The sequence below is a fragment of the Camelus bactrianus genome, chromosome 26, assembly GCF_048773025.1.
Source record: "Camelus bactrianus isolate YW-2024 breed Bactrian camel chromosome 26, ASM4877302v1, whole genome shotgun sequence".
NCBI classification, from domain to species: Eukaryota; Metazoa; Chordata; class Mammalia; order Artiodactyla; family Camelidae; genus Camelus; species Camelus bactrianus.
This window is the reverse complement of record NC_133564.1, coordinates 17510405-17532036: the sequence shown is the minus strand read 5'-3', so window position 1 is coordinate 17532036 and position 21632 is coordinate 17510405. Positions and strand designations below refer to the sequence as shown.

Sequence of the window (21632 nt, the reverse complement as noted above, 5' to 3'; positions counted from 1 at the left end):
CAGGCGGACGCCAGGTGCCTCGGGCCGGGGCTGCAGGTGCGGGGCGTCCGCGGAGGAGCCCGCGGGATGGGGCGCGGGCGCGGGCGCGGGCGCGGGGAGGGCGGGGGGGAGCCATAAAAGGCGGCGGCGGCGCTGGAGTGCGCTGCGCGGGGGACTCCAGGGGCTCCGACCCGGCCCGCGGGATGGCCGGGCGGCCGTGGGGCGCCCCGGGCGGGACCTCCAAGGGCAACGGCAGCGCGCTGCTCAACGCCTCGCAGCCGGCGCCCAGCGGCGGGGAGGGCGCGCGGCCGCGCCCCTCGGGGCTGGCCTGCGCGCTCGCGCTCATCCTCGTCGTCACCATCGTGGTGGACATCCTGGGCAACCTCCTGGTCATCCTGGCCGTGTGCCGCAACAAGAAGCTGAGGAACGCAGGTAGGGCCCCGCGCGCCGCCTCAGCCGCCGGCTGCCTTTCCCTAGGAAAAGCTTAATCCTTTTTCTTAAGAATGGGGGCCTTTGGGTCACTTTTTAAAAAATAGAGACTGAGGCCCGTCGGTTTACTTTTCCTTGAAGCAGCCCGTCTGAGGAGGTTTTGTTGTTGTTTGTTGTGGTGATTGTTTCCTGATACGGTGCGGCGTCTTCAGCCCCGAAGGCGCAGAAAGCTTTGCGAGAGTCGGGGTCTCTTTATTTTCGGGGAAAGCGCCACTGTACAGTTTTTACTTTCTGAGGTTTTTTAGGTTGACGGAGACTGGAAACAGGTTGCAGAAAGTTCCTCCAAAAGCCCCTTCAGATCAGGTCGACGAACGTTATCAGTCAGTAGCTTGGTTTTCGCGTGATTCATTTTTCCCCAACTTCGGTAAAACGTGAGAAACTATGCAAGTGGGCACAATGGTAGGGCAAGTATTTTAGTTTTGTTGTCAGGAAAGTTCTCGGTTTTCAGCGTGCAATTACGAGAGAACCCTAAGCTCCTGTGCACGCTTGGCAAAGTGACTGTTACTCCCCCAAGTTTAACAAGTTTACATTTTAAACACAGATATTGTTGCAGTGTATTTTCATATACACTATTAAAGCTAATTTGGGGCTTGAATTTAAACTTGCTTTTTCCTGCAGGGAATGCGTGGAAATTGGTTTATCCTGGATGGGAGCCCAAGGACCATGCGTCCATGGGGCAGTGGGTGTTCAGACCCCTAAATGATGGTTAGGTGCCTAATTCTTTACCTGGAGGAAAATTTTTTGGAGGTGGGGGTGGGGAGGGGAAGAAACCTTGTACTGACATGTTTGTCAAAAGCAATATTTTTGTTCTAATTGGTAGTTGATCAACTTTAATTTTATTTAGCTCCTATCCAAGATGGTTCCCTTTTTTCTATAATACTTGGGACGGTCCATAGTTTAAAAGTTAGTTAGTAAGCACCTGGTAATATGAATTGAATTTGCATTAGCCTATGGAATAACCTCACTTCATAGACACTTAAACGAGAGGAATTCTGCCTTTAAGAAGAGACTCCTCGAAGAAAACATAGGCAGTAAACTTGACATTGGTCTTGGCAATGATTTTTTGAATTTAACACCAAAAGCAAAAGCAAAATTAAACAGGTGGGATTACATCTAACTAAAAAGATTCTGCACAGCAGAATGAAAAGGTATCCTGCCAAATGGGAGAAAACATTTGCAAATTATATATCTGATAAGGGGCTAATATCCAAAATATGTAAAGAACTCATACAACTCAGTAGCAAAAACCCAAACAATCTGATTGAAAAATGGGGAGACAAGCTAAATAGACATGTTTCCAAAGAAGACACATAGATGGCCATCAGGTACATGAAAAGATGCTCTGCATCATAAATCATGAGGGGAATGCAGAGCAAAATCACAGTGAGATATCACCTCACAGCTGTTAGAATGGCTGTTATCAAAAAGACAAGAGGTAAGTGTTGGCGAGCATGTGGAGAAAGAATCCTTGTGCACCGTTGGTGGGGATGTAAGTTGGTGGGTACAGCCACTATGGAAAACAGTATGGAGGTTCCTCAAAAAGTTAAAAATAAAGCCACCATATGATCTAGCAATTCCACTTCTGGGCATTTACCCAAAGGGAATAAAACACTAACTTGAAAAGATATGTGCACCTCTGTATTCCATGCAACAGTGTTTACAGTAGCCAAGATATGGAAGCAACCTGCATCCATTAACTGAGGAATGGATAAAGAAGTTGTGTATATGCACAATGGAATATTACGCAGCCTTGAAAAGAATAAAAACTTGCCATTTGCAACAACATGGATGGACCTTGAGGGCATCATGCTAAGCGAAATGAGTCAGACAGAGAAAGACAAATAGCATATTATCTTTCTTACATATGAATCAACCCCCTGCCCACCCACCCTCCCCCTCCAACCCCAGGAAAAAAAAAAAAAAAAAAAAACAAGCTCATGATACAGGAAACAGATTGGTGCTTGCCACAGGTTGTGGGTGGAGTCAGAGAAATGGGTGACCTGTCTTTGGTTTTTTTACTTTAAATAAACTGAATTGTTTGAAAGGTTGGTATGAGAAGACCCAGCGCTATAAGGCTGGCGGGAGAATTCTCTGTCTCACCCCAGGAGCGAGCCTGTGGGAGAAGCCTGCTTTCTCCCCAGGGCTGGTTTCCCAGTCCTCCCTGTCCCCTGTATCTCTGGGTTCTGGCAGTACTGGCCCTGATTATGATATGTTAATCTGCTTTGCAGTCTTCTCATTGCATAACTGACTGTTTTGATTCCTTGGATTAGGGTTTAATAATAGGACTTTCTCTTTGACCTGTCCAGTGACCTTTGCTCCTTCAAAAAAAAAAAAAAAAAAAAAGGCAGCAACAGCAGCTCATTGCCTCTAGCAATAAAAGCCTCTTTCTCTGGACCAGACACAGTGTTGAGAGCTGTGTTAATTGAATCCTCGGGGCAGCCCTGTAGTGAGGTGCCACTGTTACCCTCTTCATGTGGGAGGAACTGAGGGCACAGATTGATTATACCTACCGACCCTACGTGGTGGATCTGGAGCTAATTCACAGAGCTTTCCCCTAGAGCGAACCTCACTTCGTTGATACCAACAATTGCAGTACCTGGGAAGTCTAAATCCTGCAGAACCTTTCGTAGAAAAAGTATTTCCATGCCTGGAATAACTCTATGTATGTTTTATGAAAAAGAACTTAGGGAAATTGCTCCTTCTGCACTACTTTGTATTTTGTTCATTTTCTAAGCAATTTAATTTTTTTGGTAGGGAGTTTATAAAACACTGCATTCCTGTAGCCAACAGGGAGACAGATCCATGGTGAACTTTAATCTTCGAAGCTTCTCTCTGAACTTTTGTATTTTTGTAATTGGAAGTTTTTATTTAGATATACCACTGTTGCTGTTTAAACCATTTGAGGCTTTCTGGAATGGATGGTAATTTGAAACAGTGATAGAGACCGCTGATTTAAATATGAGTTTCTGGATGCTTATGAAAAGTTCTTATGATTGTTCAGTCCTTCCATTTCACTTAGGTTTATTTTGTTGGCATTAGGGATGAAAAGATGGGTGGAAGGGAATAGAAGAAATGTGATAAGAAAATAAGAACACTAAGACATCTTAAGCTTTGAATTAGTACTTTCTTTTGGGAACCTGGTATAATTGCAGGGTTATCTAAGCCCCCCTGCTCCCTTGAGGGAGCGTGCTGACAACTGACTTCCCAGGGCAGAGATTCAGATGTTTAACAGCCATTCACAGGGACCAGTGCAAATGCAGGCTCTAAACAACCACCAGGATCTTAGGTGCTGGCGGAATGTCTGCTCTGCTCCTATCCAAAACTCAGTAGAAGAATCAATACTATCATATGTGCATCTCCTGAGTAAATTTCATAGCATAATGGGAAAATCCCGGCACTGGAACCCTGGGATTCACATCCTTACTGTCCACCTTGTGATCACGAGAAATCAGTTAAGTTACCCACGCCTCACTTTCCACCTTTGTCAAACAAAGAACATATCTAATCTTTTAGCCTCACAGAATTGTTGCAATTACCTAGAGAGATGATGCATCTCGGAAAGGATTCTTTGCAAATTTTGCATGTGGAAAGTGATGTATACTTTGAAAAGGATAAAGCAGGTGCAGTTAGTGTTCTTTTTTCCAGATACACCTAACACGGAGTATTCAGTTTGTTAAAATGATCAGGCTGTAGCTTATGACTTACACATTTTTCTATATGCACATTATACTTAACTAAAACTTTTGCTAAAAATAAATAAAGCAAGAGTACAATATGACTTTGCCTATTCAAAATTCAATTATCTGGCAGTCCAACCTCTCTAGAAAATAACCAATAAATGGAAATAAGCAAAAATAGATCTCACCCACAGCTCATTTGTTCTGCCTTCAAGTTCCACAAAACTCTGAGGCTAATGTCTGGGTCTTCGTAGATTATAAGCAATAAATTAGGAGAAAAATCGACACATTTAAAGGAAGAGTACACTGTGACCAACAGCATGGGTTGAAACAGACTCATTAAAGCAGGTCTGAAAAACTGAACAAGCACAGCCTTATGTGGGCATGTTGTGAGCGAGCAAGTAACCCTGCCCACCGTGACCTGCTCCTGGGAAGAGCACGGCCCAATAATGAACTTATTATCTACGACCCCGAGCCATCAAGGAAAGGTCCAGTCACATAGGATTCTGCTTAAGAAGACAAGGATGTAATGTTTTAGAAGGATACCTATCTGAAGAGGTTGAGTATCGTTTTTCAACCTGATGCACAGTGCAGTAAATTGTCAGTCTTTTAAAAAAAAAAAAGGAAGGAAGGAAGGAAGGACAGACATGTTCACAGGGTGATCGACCTGTGTTATTCCACTCTTGCACTATTTCATCTTTCAGGTCTGTATTGAGGATTATCCATGTCCGTCCTGCAATGCCACTCAGAGAGGCTGTGTAAACTGCAGAGGGAATGTGGACTCTGGGTCTTGGGATCTGAGTTTAAACCTAGGATGCTCCAGGGCTGGTTTTAAGATGCTTTTAGGTCTTAGAAATGCCTACCCCAAAAATATTATTTTTAAATTGAGGCATAACTTACAGTAAAGTGCACAAAACATAAGTGTACAGCTCAATGTATTTTAAATACATTTATATACACAAGTGACCATCACTTTGGGGAAATATTGGAAATAAGGGTGTTGATCAGTGGTATGATTGTTAATTATTCACAACTTGAACCAGAACTTATGCCAAATCTAATTACTGAAAACCACCAACCTGAACTTTTTGCCTTTACTATCCACGAGCAGATTGGTGCCTGTGTTGAACTTGACTCTGTTCTTGTATCAATTGCTCAGGCAATGAAGGCTGAGGCTCGCTGCCTTCTCTGTTACCTTTGGCCACACTGAACCTCAGGTCATCAATTCTGCAGTCCAGGTCCCACTGAATGTGCTCATAGCTGCCTTGATCGAGCTCTTGCACATTCTGATCATCATGCCACGGTGCTTTTTCTCTCTTTCCCCTCCTTTCTCTCTCTCTCTCTCTTTTTTTTTTTCCTTGCTGTCTGATTCTTACTTCTTGGCCTCCGATATTTTTTAATCACCATAATTAGATTTGATCTCTTAGTAGAGGTCACACTTGAATCTCTTTTTTCCTAATTATGTCTGTTGTACATCAGCAAAAAAGATGGCCCTGAACTTATAATCATGTTACAAGCTCACCTATGGATTTCTTGGAAGGATATTTTATGTGATATTTTGGCTCTTACATGAGCCCGTAAAGTCATTCAAATCAACAACATGGCTGAAATAATGCTCAGAATCGCCGAGTCATCTGAAACTTGTGAGTCCCTGAAAGCAACCTGCTTTGTCTGGGAGTTCTGAGTTCTGAGCCCCTTGTGAGAATGGGAAAGAGTGGTGTGGAAGGGACCAGGTGGAAGCTTCCCTTATGAATGCAGACATGTCCGGAGAGGGTTCGAGACAAGATAATAGAGAATGCATTTAGCATCAGGGATGCGGTGGGTACAAATGTAAGCCTATACAGCTGCTCATGAGTCGAGTGCTCCTGTGTTGCGGACAAACAGGTCAGGTCCTACAGGGAGGTATAGGAGGAGCTTGTACGAAGAATGAGTCCAGAACCTGGACTCCAGGGCTTCTTTACTGAATGTCTGTGTTCATGGATAAGCCATCATTTCTTTGGACTGTTTTCACATCAGTAAAATTGATGGAGTTGAACGAGATCTATGACTCCTTTCTGATTCTAGTGTCCTTTGCTTTACATGATTATGAAACTCACTACGAAGATGGAAATCATAATGCTATGAAATTGACAGCAATAAGGAGACGTGTGGATACAATGACATATGTGTATATTGTCATTATCGGCATCATCCATCTAGGAAAGTGTGTCATGTCTCACTTGTCCTAAACTCTCTGGTTCATTTGTCATCTGTCTGCTGGAGACAAATATCTTAATGACATCTGGTTTCCTTGCTTTATTTCCTAAGGAACGATTGCAAGTTTTAGAAATTTTACAGAGCGTTTCCCTCCCTTGGAAGAGAATGAAGTAACCAGCTACCGAGAATAATTCAAGCCTGTTCTGGTGGGACTCTTTCTGGTTGAGAAACAATGAATGGATTGGTTCTCTAGGACATATGAGGTTCTCGTGGGTTTGGTAGTATGAGTTGGGGACACTTATGATGAGCTGACCAACAGTGTACGTGAGCAGGCCGTCCTCCTGGATGAGCCGACTTTCATGCCTCTGGTTCCTGGGCCCCTGGGGAGAGACGGGCTCCTCTTGGCCTGTGGTGATCCTTTCAAAATGTAACCACTCAGGAGGAACAGCCTCAGTAGGCGGCCAGCCTGGCCATTCAGGCTGCAACAATGCCTGTGTAAAGGACAGCAGCGTTCACACAAGCGAGCACTGCACGCCCACTGAGGTGTTCAAAGGCTGACAGAAGACAAGCACTTCACCACGTTACAAGCAATTCTGAAATAAAGACCCAGACAGTCTCTCCTGCGGTATCAATTCAGGACGTCTGGATTGAGGTCATGGAGGTGGCTAGTCACAAGGTGTACTGGGGATTTGAAAACCAATGCTTGGTGGGATCTTTAAAGCCAAAAACATGAAACAAAATACATAGGAACCAAGTGCCTGAATACCAAAAGAAAAAAAAGACAATGCATTTTGGACAATACTTTTGAGTCACTTTATGCTTTCAGAAATTTTCTTTTGTCATAAAGATTCATTTTGCACCTTATGGCCTCTTCTCACTCTAAGTGATGCTTTTCTGTGATGTACTGAATACCCATGGTCAGCAGGTGTAAGGTAAATAGGATTGTAACGGAGGTCTAACTTCTGGAGTGTACAGCATTCCTCAATAGTCTCTCTGGGTCTTAATGGTAAATCTAAACCTTTTGTGATAAATCGTAAGCCTCCTTTTTATTGTTCTGGTCCTATAAATCATTTTGCAAAAACTGCTGGCCATCTTTTGGTGAAGATTTCCATTTAACATATGAATACTTTTCAGCACCCATATCAAATGACCAACCCTAGTTATTAAAGGAATTCACCTGTTCAAACCTACAATTTAATTTTTTAAATCTACTTGTAAATTTGTGTTTGAAACATTTTTCAAGCTTCAGAAAATTAAAGTAAGAAACTGGTGAAATTGTACTTTGTGTCACACTTTTCACAGACAGTTAATTTGGTCTGATTCCTGTGGATAAAGTTGGAAAGTAACTTATTTCCTTACTTAGAATGTCTACTGCTTGGTACTTATACACACAGAGGAGTTTACAAAATTTGAAAAAAAGCACTTTCCCACATTTTGTTTTATTCATGCTTATAGCAACCTCCTCAGGTAGATAAGAAAACTAAAACCCCAAATTCACAGATAATGATCAGTATTTCTTATCCCAGCACACAACCCAGTGTGGTACCATGGACGGAGGACAGAAATTAAAATCAGAGGATCCAGACTGAGGCTTGTATTTGCAGCCTTTATTTGCAATATGTTGAGACTCCAGGTACTCAATCTCTGTAAGCCTCAGCTTCTCCATCTGTCCAATGGGGTACTTATCTGACAGGGATGCTAGGAAGATAAACTTAGATTCTGTCCATCCAGCCATCCAGCCATCTACCTATCACTTTGAAGTTATAAAATACCCTATGTATAATGGTATTATTATGTTATTAGTAGTATGCATTCTATGATTAGTTCTTTTTAGGTTGTTTTTATTTTTTTAATAGCTCAGTTCATTTTAAATTTTTTTTAAGTGGATACTATGAAATGTCAAGAAGTGAAATCAGTCAGAAATTGAAGATTTAGGATCTAATTCTCTTTTGCAACATTATGCAAATTACAGAAATTCTCCGATGACTCATTTTCCCCTTTTGTAATGAACATTATCTTTCCCACAGCAAGTAGGGCTGAGATTCTGATTATTTCAAAATCCAACCTCTGAGAGACTGATTATCCCAGTATCCAAGCTGCTCTCTAATTTCAAATGAATCAGCTGTGGAAGCTACAGTAACTTTCTCAGACAAGAATCTTACCATTCAGAAAGTTACGACCTAACTTGTAGGTATAGACTTGGAAATGAATAGCTAACAAAGTTAATGTTTAATATAATCCCCAAACTGATAGATTTCTTTTCAAATTATTGATGTTTTCCTCCATTTCTCCATGATATTTGAAATTATTGCCTCAGGGCAGTTTTGTTTTTTTTTTTTTTACTTTTAAAGTCATTTTTTTTTCCCCTTGCATGCTTAGCCATTGTTTAAAGTTTTATGATTTTTCTTCTGGCCTATGCAGTACATTATCATGAAACCCCCAATTTTTCCAGATTTACCAAAGCAATTCTCAGAATACCTTATAAACCTTAGGGCAGTGGCTTTAGATTCCTAAATATGTGATTATATTTGGGTCTACATGACTGAATTTGGATCTTGGGTTCCTTCCACTATTCAATCTCATACGAAAGTGGCAATTTTCAGCATTAAATTAATCACGGATAAAATAAAGCTTACTTTTGCTAGCTTTCAGAATCATTTTTCTGTTGGCAATTTTGAAAGTCAACCAAGGATAAAATAGCCCTAGATTAAACCTCCTGCTTTTAGTTCTTACTAATATTTGATGGTTCTGCTTTGAAAAAATACGTGCTTTGAAAAATGTCTGTCTTGGAAATCATTTTAAATCTCCATAGGGTCTCTGGAGTTTGTTTTGTTCGTTCTTCACTAGCACCTTTTTAAAAATAAAGACTAGACTATTTGAGGTGAATGGTAAGATCTTTACGAGATGCCTTGAGTTTTCCTCTTTTTCCTAACTATTCTGCAGTTGCCTAGCTGACAGAAATGCTCTATCTTTTAAGAAAGAAATACACACACTCAGGATTTTCTAGGCTACCAAAGAGGCAGTTAATGGATTGTTTTTAAAGAAGGATTTTTGCCTGCTCGGAACTCTGCCTGGGATCATTAACGTCGCCTACTCCAAAGATGGTTGCTTCATCAGCAACCTGATCTCACCTTTCAAAGAACTTGGCTAATCAAGCTGACCTGGGACTGCAGGGCTCAGTGTGGTATCTCAAGGAATTGTAGTGAAATACAGTAATGCTGCATATGAGGGATAAGCTTCTAAGTTTTCTGGTTGAGGATCTCTAAAATCTTTTCTTCTATAGAGCTATACATATGTGGCAATCACATTGAAGAAATTACTCTTAGAAAAAGGGACAGAAAAGGGAAAAAAATGAATCTACTTGGTGCTGAGTATTATTCAGACTAGCTAGGGTGAATCTGAGTTGTTGAGGATTAAAGGGTGCTTACCTGCTTTGATGTTGAGCACTTTTGGTGCTCACTGAATTGCGTATTTATTTAAATAAATATTTATTGCATACCTGCAGTACGAGACAGGGTAAACGCTCAGCAAATCCTTGTTGGTTTGTCAAAATGCAGGACACTGTGCGAAGCTTGTGTAAAACACGACTCCTGCTTTCAAAGAGATCACTTTCTATCAAGGTACTTTAAAAATTTTTGTTCTTTTATTTTCAAATGAAAATAGAACATGGAGTACAAAGATCTAAGACTGGAAACATGTTTACATAGCAGAAAGACTTTTCAAGAGAAATCTAAAAGTTGGTTGGTGGATGACAGCGGGAGCTTAAAGTAGTCGTGAGAATTTTAAAAAGATGTTACCTCAAGATGAAAGAACGATAGTTATAAATAAGGAAATGTGAAATTTCCTTTAAGGGAGAACTAATGAGAGAACTTCAAAGAACACAATCAATAATAGAGACAAAGCATAGCTATTTGAGAAGAATGTATTGGCCCCATATCTTTTGAAAAAAAATCACGCAGCCTGAAAGAACACCTGTTGGGGAAGTTTCCAGAACCAGCAGGCTAGCTTATATTTTTAAAAAAATTTCTCATATAGCTATTAAATGGCAGATGGTAAACATTTATAATCAATAATTTGTATTTCCTCTTCTGTAATTTTCTTAACATTTAGGAATACAAAACTCTCTTGAGGGGGATAATGTGCTTTTATCTTCCATGCATTCATTCCTTTTTTCTTTATTTAAATACCTGTTGGGTGTCTCCCAGATGCCAGATCTAGGATAATCTCAGAGCTTGGGACACAGTTCTTTGGTAAGACAAACACTATTCCAGTTGATTAATTTTTATTTTAAAATTTGTTTTAAATTTTAATTTTTATGTTTAAGAGTTTTGTTTGCCAGTTTTTAAAAAAGTTTTAATTTCGTTTGTGCCCTTTGTCACTTACTTTACTTACCCTCCTCACCGACATTCATTATTTCCTCTAGTTAGAGTTTGAAATACTTTTCACCTATTTTCATTTTGGGGTGTGTGTGCGTATTATATTCTTTTACCAAATATGTTTTTTAAAAGGTTGACATATGATATACATATACTCTTCATATGGTCTCTAAATACATCAAAAACTGAAGCAAATTTTGAATTTTTAAAAATTAACTTTATGAGAATCTTATTTTATACATTTGTACTGTTAACTTTTTTTCATTTCATTCATTTCATTTCTTCTCTCATTCACTTAATTTTTGCATGTAAATAGGGCAATACTATGATTGTACGTTTTTAATATTGACAGGAGTTTTTCTGGAATTTAGCAATGTAGAGCTTTTCTCTAATTAGAGATATTAAGTGCCATTAATTCATTTATTTAAGCTGGCATTTCGCTGAGTCCTTCAAAATTGGGGAAGATGTCTATGGAAGTAAAGATTACTATCCCAAATAGAGTTGATAATAGTTTTTGATTGCCTATTAATGTGGCCAAAGTATTACAATTCTGTTTTTAAAGTTTTATCCTTAATTCTGTAAGATAATAATGCAGACATGAGTCACTTCAGTAATTTGTAGCATAAGGATGAAAGGTTAAACCAACCTGGCTGTAACGTGGATACTTATATACTGCAGGTGTCTCCCTAAGCCCCCTTCTAAGAAAGGAATAAGCAGACTTCTCAGCAGGATTTCACACCTTTGAAAACTGACTGAAAATTGAACTAGGGCAAGAGGGTCATGAGTATTACTTTATTTTCTTTTTTTCCTCTTAAGTTCTTCTAAAACTGAAATATAGTTGGCTACAATGGTATGTTAGCTTCTGTACTGTATGACTTTATTTTAAGCTACTTACGTTATTTTTAGTCTCTTTATATATATATGTATATATGCTATATTAATGTAACAGTTAAGACGATTTAGCCATCAACTGTGTTTACAGTATTACGGAGTCACCACCAGGTTAAGGAGCAGGACAGGGAAGACACCGTCAGACAGAGAAAGAGACTGAAGGTCCAGGAAGGCCAGTGGGGTCGAGGCGGGGAGAGCGAGTTCCCAGATGAAACCAGGTTCTGTAGGAATAGTGTCTTTTCTATTCAGACAGGGTGGTCTAAGGACAGGTACTATAGGAACAGTGTATTATATTCCAGAGACTTTAAAGAGGATGAACGCTGAGAAAGGGGGTCAGTAAGAATGTCACTGATGCCTGCGGGGAAGTGTAAGCAACCTGGTGCGGGTAGAACCCAGATATTAAAGGAAATGAATTCAAAATGGATGGGAAGGAAATAGAGGGACAGTGTTGTCTGAAAAGTCTGAGGGGAGAGGAAGAGGCTGATAGTCAGAGGGTCAGACCAATGAAAGGAGGCTTATTTGCCTAGAGAAGCCCGAGCAAGGTGGCAGGAATCGGGCGAGGAGCCAGGGCGGGGAGAGATGCCTCCTCGGCCTTGACGGCCTGATCAGCGGAGGAACCGTCCGTGAAGCAGGGCACTCAGTTTCCACCACAGCTGGAGAGAAGGAAGGAACGAGTATTTCTCCAAAGCCAAACATGTTCCGTGCACTCTCTTGAATCTTCTCCATGGCCATTATTATCCTGATTTATAACATATTAAGTGACCGAGGCTCTGGGAAGCTGTGATTTACCCAAGGTCATTTACCAGGTGACATAGCCAGGATTTGAATTCAGATGTGTTTTATTTCTAAACTTATGGTCCACAACCCCTCTAATAGTCTGCAAAGACATGTTTCTCAGATACAGTTCTTTGAAGTTGAAGAATGTAAGATGTGGCTGGTGTGCTTTGATGTGCAAAATAAACCCTTTCAGATTCTCTGCCCTGCGCTGACCTGATGCTGATGGAAAGAAGCTTCTCAGCTTCCCGGTCATGCCCTGTCGTTAACATTTAATATGCACATGGAATTTTTTCTGTACTAATCATGTTTGTACATGGCACCTTCATTCAACCAGCCATCTTAGATCTGAGTCTGTGGATTTGCTGTGTAAAACAAATGAAAAATGTTTCCAAGAGTAGCTGAAGCACTTTTTTTTTCCTATTTGATTCAATCACTCTGATGTTAAAGGCAGGCACGGTCAGGTTTTGGGGGGTTTAAAAGAAAAACCTTTTGAATAATAATTTAGTAAGTCTCTAATCAACCAGCCTGAAGTTCTGTCCAAAGTTCTGGTCACTGAGGATTTTCCTTCCTCCTTGTCCTGGATTAGCTTGGGGTGCTGCACCGTCCAGTTTGGGGGAGTGCCGGCATATCATGAAGAACCTTCTGTAAACCACGCCAGAAGTCTTCTTCCTTATCCAGCTGGTCAGAGGGAACCCTCCGTGAGGCCGTGGTTGCAGGTTGGGAGGAAGTGGGCGGTGGGTGGCCTCCATGGTCATCTGGGCCCCTTACTCACGCAGCTGGTGTGCTTTCAGGGCGAGCTCGAGCCAGATCTTGCACACACTGCTCCTCTTTGATGTTGTGATGCCCAGCGTTGGGATTTGGTGGCTCAGACAATACCTCGTCCGTGAGGGACCTTTCAGATCACATGGTCACTTGGTCAGAGGTTAAGTGTTCAGACTCTACTAAGGCTGAGTAGCAGGTCACAAACTCTTTCTCAGAGGGAGAACATTTGTCTGAGAGGGTAGCTTAGATTTGCTGCAAAATTCTAAGGCTCTGTGTTATGACTGCCCTGTCTGTGCCTGCCAAAGGCTCCTGCACCCTGCAGATCTCCCACGAGCAGTCCAGACACCACGGGGTCAGGACTGTTCAGAGCCTTTCTTGTTCCGAGTTCCAGTCACACCTGGCAGCTTTTGAGGTTACTCGTAAATGGGTTGGTGTAGCGTGTCAACGTGAGGGGTCTTGTTTTTTCTTCTTAGTCTTAGAGGGGCAATGAAGCAACCTGTTACTCACCTTGGCAGGTGAGTACAGGTGATAAGTCACTGAAGCCATGAACTACCAGCGTCCCCTTCACGGCTGGAAACAGAGTTTTTAAAGCCTTTAAATTGAGTCCTCTTAGAAAACCTAATTCAGGTAACCCGGAGCCAATACAGAGAATCGTTAAGGTTCTCCTTGATCTGTTATCAGTCAGGGTTTAATCAACCTGGGAGGCAGAATCACTGGAGAAATTATGGGAGCTGATTAAACAGATTATCCGAGGCTGTTGCTTCTGTGTCTGGCACTGGAACCTTGTATTATTATTGTATATGTTATTATGTTTATATATATATAAGGCATGTTTCTTATGAAGAATCAGCTCGGGTGATTACGGAGGCTGAGAAGTCCCACAGTCTACAACCTGCAATCTGGAGACTCAGGAAAGCCGGGGTGTAGTTCTAGTCTGGATGTGAAGGCCTGAGAACCAGGCGCACCTGTGGTGGACGTCCTACTCCAGTGGCAGGGGAGGACCGAGGTTCCGGCGCAGGCAGTCAGGCAGGGAGGCTGAGTTCTCCTTTCCTTGGACTTTGTGTTTTATTCAGGCCCTCAGTGGAATGGCTGATGCCACTACTGATTCAGATGCTAATTCTTTCTGAAAACATCCTTACAGACACACCAAGAAATAACATTTAATCAGCTATCTGAGCACCCCGTACCCCGGTCAAGCTGACACATAAAATTAGCCATCACAAGCCTGAAGTCCACCAACGAGGCGGCTGAGCAGAAAAGGTGGATGTCAAGGGGAGAGCCAGGGCAAATGTGAACCTTGGAGGAAGGACTGGAACCCAGGAGGATGCACGGAAGCCCTGGGGCTTTCTCCCAGCTGAGGTGGAGTCCGGCAGGGCCACACACTGCCTGGGGCTTCCTGCGGACCTTGAGTGCGGAGAGAACACAGCTGCTGCCTCGCTTCCACTTTTAAACTTCCTGCGCATCATCTCTGACATGGAGGTCTGCGAGCAAATGCCCTTTCGGCTTAGCTAAGCTGACACATTGTAAATCCGCTGTACTTAGTTTTAAGGGTCTGCCTCTATGCCAGGTCCTTTTCAAGGGGGAGAAATCTGTCTGAGACAGACACTGCCTTCATAGTCCACAGCTGGGGCATGGGAAACGGGGGAATTGGAGAAATCCTTGTCGTTGGTAGAAACACAAAGCCACCTTGCTTTGGCTGTTCTCCAGGGGGGGCCACAGGGCTAGTGCTGAGGGAGGCAGCTGAGAAGGGGCGCCTTTTTAGCTGTCTGTTAACTTATTTGATTCATATCTGTGCCGTATTTCACTTACAATTTATGGTTTTATTCACCAGAATGAGTATTTGCTCAGCATTTTATGGTTTGTCTGTGTCTTAACCTCTCTGAGGCTCTCAGCTGTGTCTTCTGGTCACTAGTGTAGTGACCTCCAAGTGTCTTCCCTTCCCTACATCATCTCTGTGTAATTTTCTGGTTCTAATATACTTTTTAAGAATTATGCCTGGAGAGGCTGTAGGCCAGGGCCTGGCCCTCCTAGATTTATGACCACATGAACTTTCTTAGGGAAATGCACTGAGCAACATTGACAAGTAAACAATACGATTGCAGTCTTGCACTAGCCAGCTTTATAATTTCATCCAATTTAATTCCGTATGTCTCAGTTTTCCTCATCTCTGAGAAGTAGAAATTCACCTGGATGATCACTAACGTTCCTCTCAGTCTTAACATCCTGTAAGTCTGTGATTCCTTCGTGGCAAGATCTGGAACTAAATCCAGCAGAGAAGGAATTGTTAGCCATTAAAGAGATTATCCTAAATTTCCAAGTGCATTGTTGTGCCGGTGGGAGAGTCTTGGAGAGTCTGCAAAAATGGATGGGTTGTTATCTATCTGAAGTTGCACAGAGCTGAGATGGAAGAGATGACCTTATAATGTGTATAATTATGATTAAGTTATTTCATTCTTCCCTGGTGGAATTCTTAAACGAAAAATAGGAACTATCTTTCCTCCCCCTCCCTCTCACACAGCAAAGGCACACACGCCTCACAGACATAGAAGCCGCGATAAAGCTCCCAGCGGAGCTGCCTGATAGCCACATCTGCACAGAGTCCATGGCTTCATTTTTTTTTCTCCAGTTGTAAAGTAGGATTATTTCAAAGAAAATTAAACTATTAATTTAATTAATGTAATTACTTGAACAGGAAAGAAGCATAATTGCTGCCAAATAAATGGAGCAGAGGATGAAAGCCATGAAGGAACTCTGTGACATCATTTATTATCTTATTTTTAAAAATAAGTTTATTATGCTTATATTATGTATATTATGCTTATTTTTTAAGTTAAAACATACTGAGTTAAGCATTTATTGAGCTATGCCCACTTTGTCATTTAAGGATTTCATTGGTAATTGGAATTGATCTGTGGGAAAAATATGTTTGCTTTTATTGGTTGAATTTGGCCTAGTTGAACCAATTTTCAAAGAAGCTATTTTTATGACATTTCATCCGAAATTCCTACTTAAATCGCCAAGCCTTGCCTTTTTTTAGCCACTACTGCTATTTTACTTCACTTCTTTGCAATGTTCTTCAGAAGGGAATAAAATTAATCAGGCAGGAACCTCAAGTGCAAGGGTTATTTTATTTCAGATGTTGGGAGAAGACAATTTAATTCACTTCCTCAAACATTTGAGCAAAAGTCTCAGCTGAGTAATATTCAGGATATGAATATGAGGAAGACATAATCTCAGGGAACTACAGTGCAGAAATATAAGACAGCCATGTTCATAAATAAATACACTGCAAGGCAAAATACACGTCACTCTGCCTAGACTGTTCCTCCCCACCCCTGTCCAGCTCTCTCCCTCCCTTGATGCCTCTTATTCTGTATGTTCTCTTGTTGTGTGTCTTCCTTTCTTTTAATTTTGCTTTTCTAAGATCAAGGGACGTAGGAGTCCTGTCTGTTCATTCCTGTTTCCCCAGTGCCTATTATATGCACTTAATACATTTTTATTGAAGGGAATTTATTATAATTTAATCTAAATTAGAAGTGATAAAAATTAAATGATTTAGGAGCCTTCAAAAGAGGAGGCTCTTCCTTGTGGTTGGGCAAATAAGCCAAGGCTCTGGGCATTTCTGTTTAAGATGGAGCTGGAAAAATGGGTAACATTTAAAAGTTAGAGGAGTGGGTTGCTTGTTTTTTTGTTACTGAGTTGTATGAGTTGTCTGTATATTCTGGGAGTTAAGCCCTTGTCAGTCGTATCATTTGCATATGTTTTCTCCCATTCCGTAGGTTGTCTTTTTGTTTTGTTTACTGTTTCCTTTGCTGTGTGAAAGCTTATAAGTTTAATTAGGCCCCATTCATTTATTTTTGCTTTTATTTCTATTGCCTTGGTAGACTGCCCTAGGAGAACATTGCTATGATTTATATCAGGGAATGTTTTGCCTATGTTCTCCAACGAAGACATACAAATGGCCAATAGACACATTAAAAATGTTAGGATTGCTAATTACCAGAGAAATTCAAATCAAAACTACAATGAGGTATCACCTCACATGGGTCAGAATGGCCATCATTAAAAAGTCCACAAGTAATGAATGCTAGAGAGGGTGTGGAGAAAAGGGAACCCTCCTACGTTGTTGGTGGGAATGTGGTTTGGTGCAGCTACTATGGAAAACAGTATGGAGGTTCCTTCAAAAACTGAAAATAGACTTACCTATGATCCAGCAATCCCACTCCTTGGCATCCATCTGAAGGAAACTCTAATTCTAAAAGATATGTGCACCCCAATGTTCACAGCAGCACTATTTACAATAGCCAAGACATGGAAGCAACCTAAATGTCCATCAACAGATGCCTGGATAAAGAAGTTGTGGTGTATATATGCACAGTGGAATACTACTCAGCCATTAAAAAGAATAAGATAATACCATTTGCAGATAAATACATAAAATAAACAACAAGGTCCTACTATACAGCACAGGGAACTATATTCAATACCTTGTAATCCTATAATGAGAAATAATATGAAAAGGACTATATATACATATATATAACTAAATCACTATGGCGTACACCAGAAATTAGTACAACATTGTACATCGACTATACCTCAATTTAAAGTAAAACAAAAGTTAGAGAGAGGAGCCATTCAAGGTAAAAGGAATAGTAAGCAACAAAGGAAAATGAGCCACAAAAATAAAGGACATACTTGCAAATCATCTCATAAAATTTGACTGCAGTTCTTTTTTTTTTACTTTAAAATATGTTAAGTTATTGTGTTAATACAGAAAATTATCACTTAATCTGACTATTTAGAGTTTAGTTTTTCTGCTGTAAGTTCTTAATCAAACAGCTGATGACAGAATCCTTTTTCTCTTAACTATGCTACAGATGAATATCTGGTGCCTCTCCAAGGAGTCAGAGGCCTATTTGAGAACCTGTGAAGAGCCAGAGAAGGATAAAAGGCTGGAACTTAGGGCAGCCGTGGCTGGCTTGAGAAATAGCATGAGGTCAGGTTTCTTGGATAAGGCAGAAAAGACTCCAGAATTAAAGATGTGTTATGAGTATCATGAACTCGAGATGTTTTTTAAAACACGAGAGAAATCAAACAGTTTGAAAGACAACAGTTTTGAACATGGACAGCAGTTCTGAACATCCCCCTTTTTGGGGGGATGTGGGAATTTGGGACCAGTGGAACTGATTTGACAGAAGCAACGATGAGCTCAGTTGCTGTTGAAAGTGGCTTCCATTTCATTGGTAACATGGCAGGAGCTGTGATGTCAGGTCACCTGAGTTGCAGGAACAGCTCTCTCGCTCTTTTGTTGCAGAAGAAAACCAATGCAGTCCATGTGAAACCGGTAGTAACCCGTATTCTGTAAACATTTCTCTTGTAGGAAATGTATTTGTGGTGAGCCTAGCAATCGCAGACCTGGTGGTGGCTGTTTATCCATACCCTTTGGTGCTAACATCTATACTTAACAATGGCTGGAACCTGGGATATCTGCACTGCCAAGTTAGTGGCTTCCTGATGGGCCTGAGTGTCATTGGCTCCATATTCAACATCACGGGAATTGCCATCAACCGCTACTGCTGCATCTGCCACAGCCTCAGGTACGACCAGTTGTTCAGCACCAGGAACGCCCTCTGCTGTGTGCTCCTGATATGGATGCTGACGCTCGTGGCGGTCCTGCCCAACGTGTGCGTGGGGACCCTGCAGTACGACCCGAGGGTCTACTCCTGCACGTTCACGCAGTCCGTCAGCTCGGCGTACACGATCACCGTGGTGGTTTTCCACTTCCTTCTTCCTATCGTCATAGTCAGCTTCTGCTACCTAAGAATATGGGTCCTGGTTCTTCAGGTCAGATGGAGGGTGAGACCTGACAGCAAACCCAGACTGAAACCGCAGGACTTCAGGAATTTCATCACCATGTTTGTGGTCTTTGTACTTTTTGCCATTTGCTGGGCTCCTCTAAACTTCATTGGTCTCGTTGTGGCCTCGGACCCTGCCATGGTCCCCAGGATCCCAGAGTGGCTGTTTGTGACCAGTTACTATATGGCGTATTTCAACAGCTGCCTCAATGCAATTATATATGGACTGCTGAACCAGAATTTCAGGCAGGAATACAGAAGAATTATCGTCTCACTGTGTACAGCCAAGATGTTCTTTGTGGATAGTTCTAATAATGTAGCAGATAGAATTAAATGCAAACCCTCTCCATTAGTGACCAACCATAACCTAATTAAGGTGGACCCTGTTTAAAAAAGCAGAGCATTATTGGCAAGATGTGAACACTGCTCAAAGTCTTACTCGTTTTCATGTTTGCTCCCTCTTGACGGATGCCTAGAAAAACAGTGTGGTTGAGAAACTTACCCTCTGAAGAGACTGCCTCTACAGTTCCTGAGCTAACGTGCAGCCAGCCTTTTGAACACATCTCTAATTCTCCGTATCATGAGAAACACAGAACGTATACTGAGTTATATGTTCATTAAAGAATATGGCTCAGGGACAGAGTTGGGGTAATTTTAAATAAAAATGCTTAATATTTTCAAGTGGAGAAGAGTGTACAACCTCTTCTTTTATTGCCAGTGAGTGCCACAAAGGTAGCAATTGCTTTTTCCCTTCACTTTTTGAAAATTTCTAGTAGAAAAGCAAATGATGTATTTTATTTAGAAATGAGTACATGGAACAAAAAGGAGAAAGTGAGGTGAGTGACTCATTACACAGTGAAAAGCTGCAAATAAACCAGTGAATAACAACAACCATAACCACTACCACAAAGTCTTCGACCAGCAGTGTTAGCACTGGGTAGCTGGAGTTACAATCACAACTGTTTGTCACTCTCTATTAAAAGTTGCACATTCAAGTAGATGAAGGACTAACTACATGACAGAGCTCTTTTTCAGATGTCAATGACCATATTATTCCAAAACAATAGCTGCATGTAGAACTCTATTCAACTTTGTTAGACTTTTGGCTTCTTATTATTTTGTCACTGAAGATCATCATCATTCATGTCACTGACCAGCATTTTGAGTTGATCTCTGTTAATTTATTTAGTCATCTAATCTGTTCAGTTAAAAATGCCAAAGAATTAAAGAGCTGTAGATTCTTAGATACATGTGTTACGTGTGATGAATGTGTTCTAGACTGATAATTTGAGCAAGCAAATATCTAGACCAGAGTTTTCCTTTTATAGGTATCTCAAAACAATGTTCTTTAATAATTCATTTCAGTTTTAATTGCCCTAATAATACTTAAAGTCTAGAATTAAAAAATAAAAAAGCTTGAGTAAACTATGGTGTCATAATCCATGGCTCTCGTTTACCCCAAATAGCTGTTTGGAGCTACTGTGAGGTTTGTAGCATGGAGTGCTTTGCAGGAAATCAGAACCATGTTTTCTTGTATGTTAGAGTTCTGCAACAAAACTGTCACATTCTAGAAGGAATTGGTGATTGGCATCTATATGCAGATAAGAAAAAGCAATCTGAATGTGTTTATTGAGGTCTCTATAGCTAGATAATCAGGATCTCCTTGGAAAGTTCGAGGGTCAATTATTTTAAAAGGCTCCTTTGATAATCCTGTTCATCAAGCACGTTTGGGAAACACTCAGTTATGGTTTGTGGTGATGGGGGGGGGTGTGTGGAGTTGACAACAAGCCCCAGTAGGAAGCCACTTTCTACTCTCTCTGGAAGAGCACAGCACAGCAGTGTCCGCCTGGCTGTCTCTGGGATATATATCAAACAGTACCTTTTCTCATAATAAACCCCATGGGTTACTTCTCAGGTGCTTTCAAAGTAAGCATTTTATCATAATATCCGTCTGCAGTATTGCTAAAGCTAAATTTCCAGAGCAGTCTTCTGGGCCTCTTATGCAATACAGTAAATCGATTGTAAATCATCTAACTTAAAAAAAAAAAGAAAGTTAGCTTTAAGAAAGGAAACTTCCCTAATACTACTTTTTCTGGTTATGCCATAAACATAAGCCCAGGAGACAGGTAGACAGGTAAGGCATTTCAGGTAAATATTGTTGGAGTTCTTAGAGCTCCAGTATCTGAGCTAGATTCTCCGTGCCAGTGAGTTACTCCATCTCTTTATTTCCCTGCTGTTTATGCGTTTTTATTATGCGCCTTCTCTAAACACAACATGTTCCTTTTGTGAATTAGAGAACAGACGAAAAGGAAAACTTCTGTAACTTATCATTCAGAGATTGTAAGATCGGCCGCTGAAATTATGATGATCATTTTTATTCCTTCCATGTTCCAAGTCTTTAAAAAATATGACTTGGTTTAGTTCTCATAATAGTCTTTAGACATTCATAATCCCCTCACACCTTACAGGTACATGTAATCCAGTTTTCAGGGATGGTGTTTCTCCTTAAAATCCAAAGAACAGTAAACAAAATGCTGATTCTGTAGGCAGTAGGCAGGCCATTTCATGGACAGCCAGGCAACTTCCAAACAATTCCTGTGAATTTTTTCTTTTTTTTCTTTTTTTAT

At 41.0% G+C, this 21632-nt stretch overlaps 1 protein-coding gene across 1 annotated transcript; it reads left to right on the top strand.

The window, feature by feature from the left end:
* Positions 1–126: 126 nt before the first annotated feature.
* MTNR1A (melatonin receptor 1A) lies at positions 127–20497 on the top strand. The gene is made up of 2 exons (XM_010953355.3): positions 127–411; positions 18531–20497. Exons 1-2 carry the CDS (start codon positions 183–185, stop codon positions 19394–19396), a joined length of 1095 nt encoding a protein of 364 aa, XP_010951657.2. The 5' UTR covers positions 127–182; the 3' UTR covers positions 19397–20497.
* Positions 20498–21632: the final 1135 nt, after the last annotated feature.

What these genes read in the sequence shown, in the direction of transcription:
- MTNR1A (XM_010953355.3), top strand. Translation starts at nt 183, where the DNA reads ATGGCCGGGCGGCCGTGGGGCGCCCCGGGCGGGACCTCCAAGGGCAAC. An exon ending in CAAGAAGCTGAGGAACGCAG is followed by an intron (nt 412 to 18,530) that starts GTAGGGCCCCGC and finishes TTTCTCTTGTAG; the next exon opens with GAAATGTATTTGTGGTGAGC.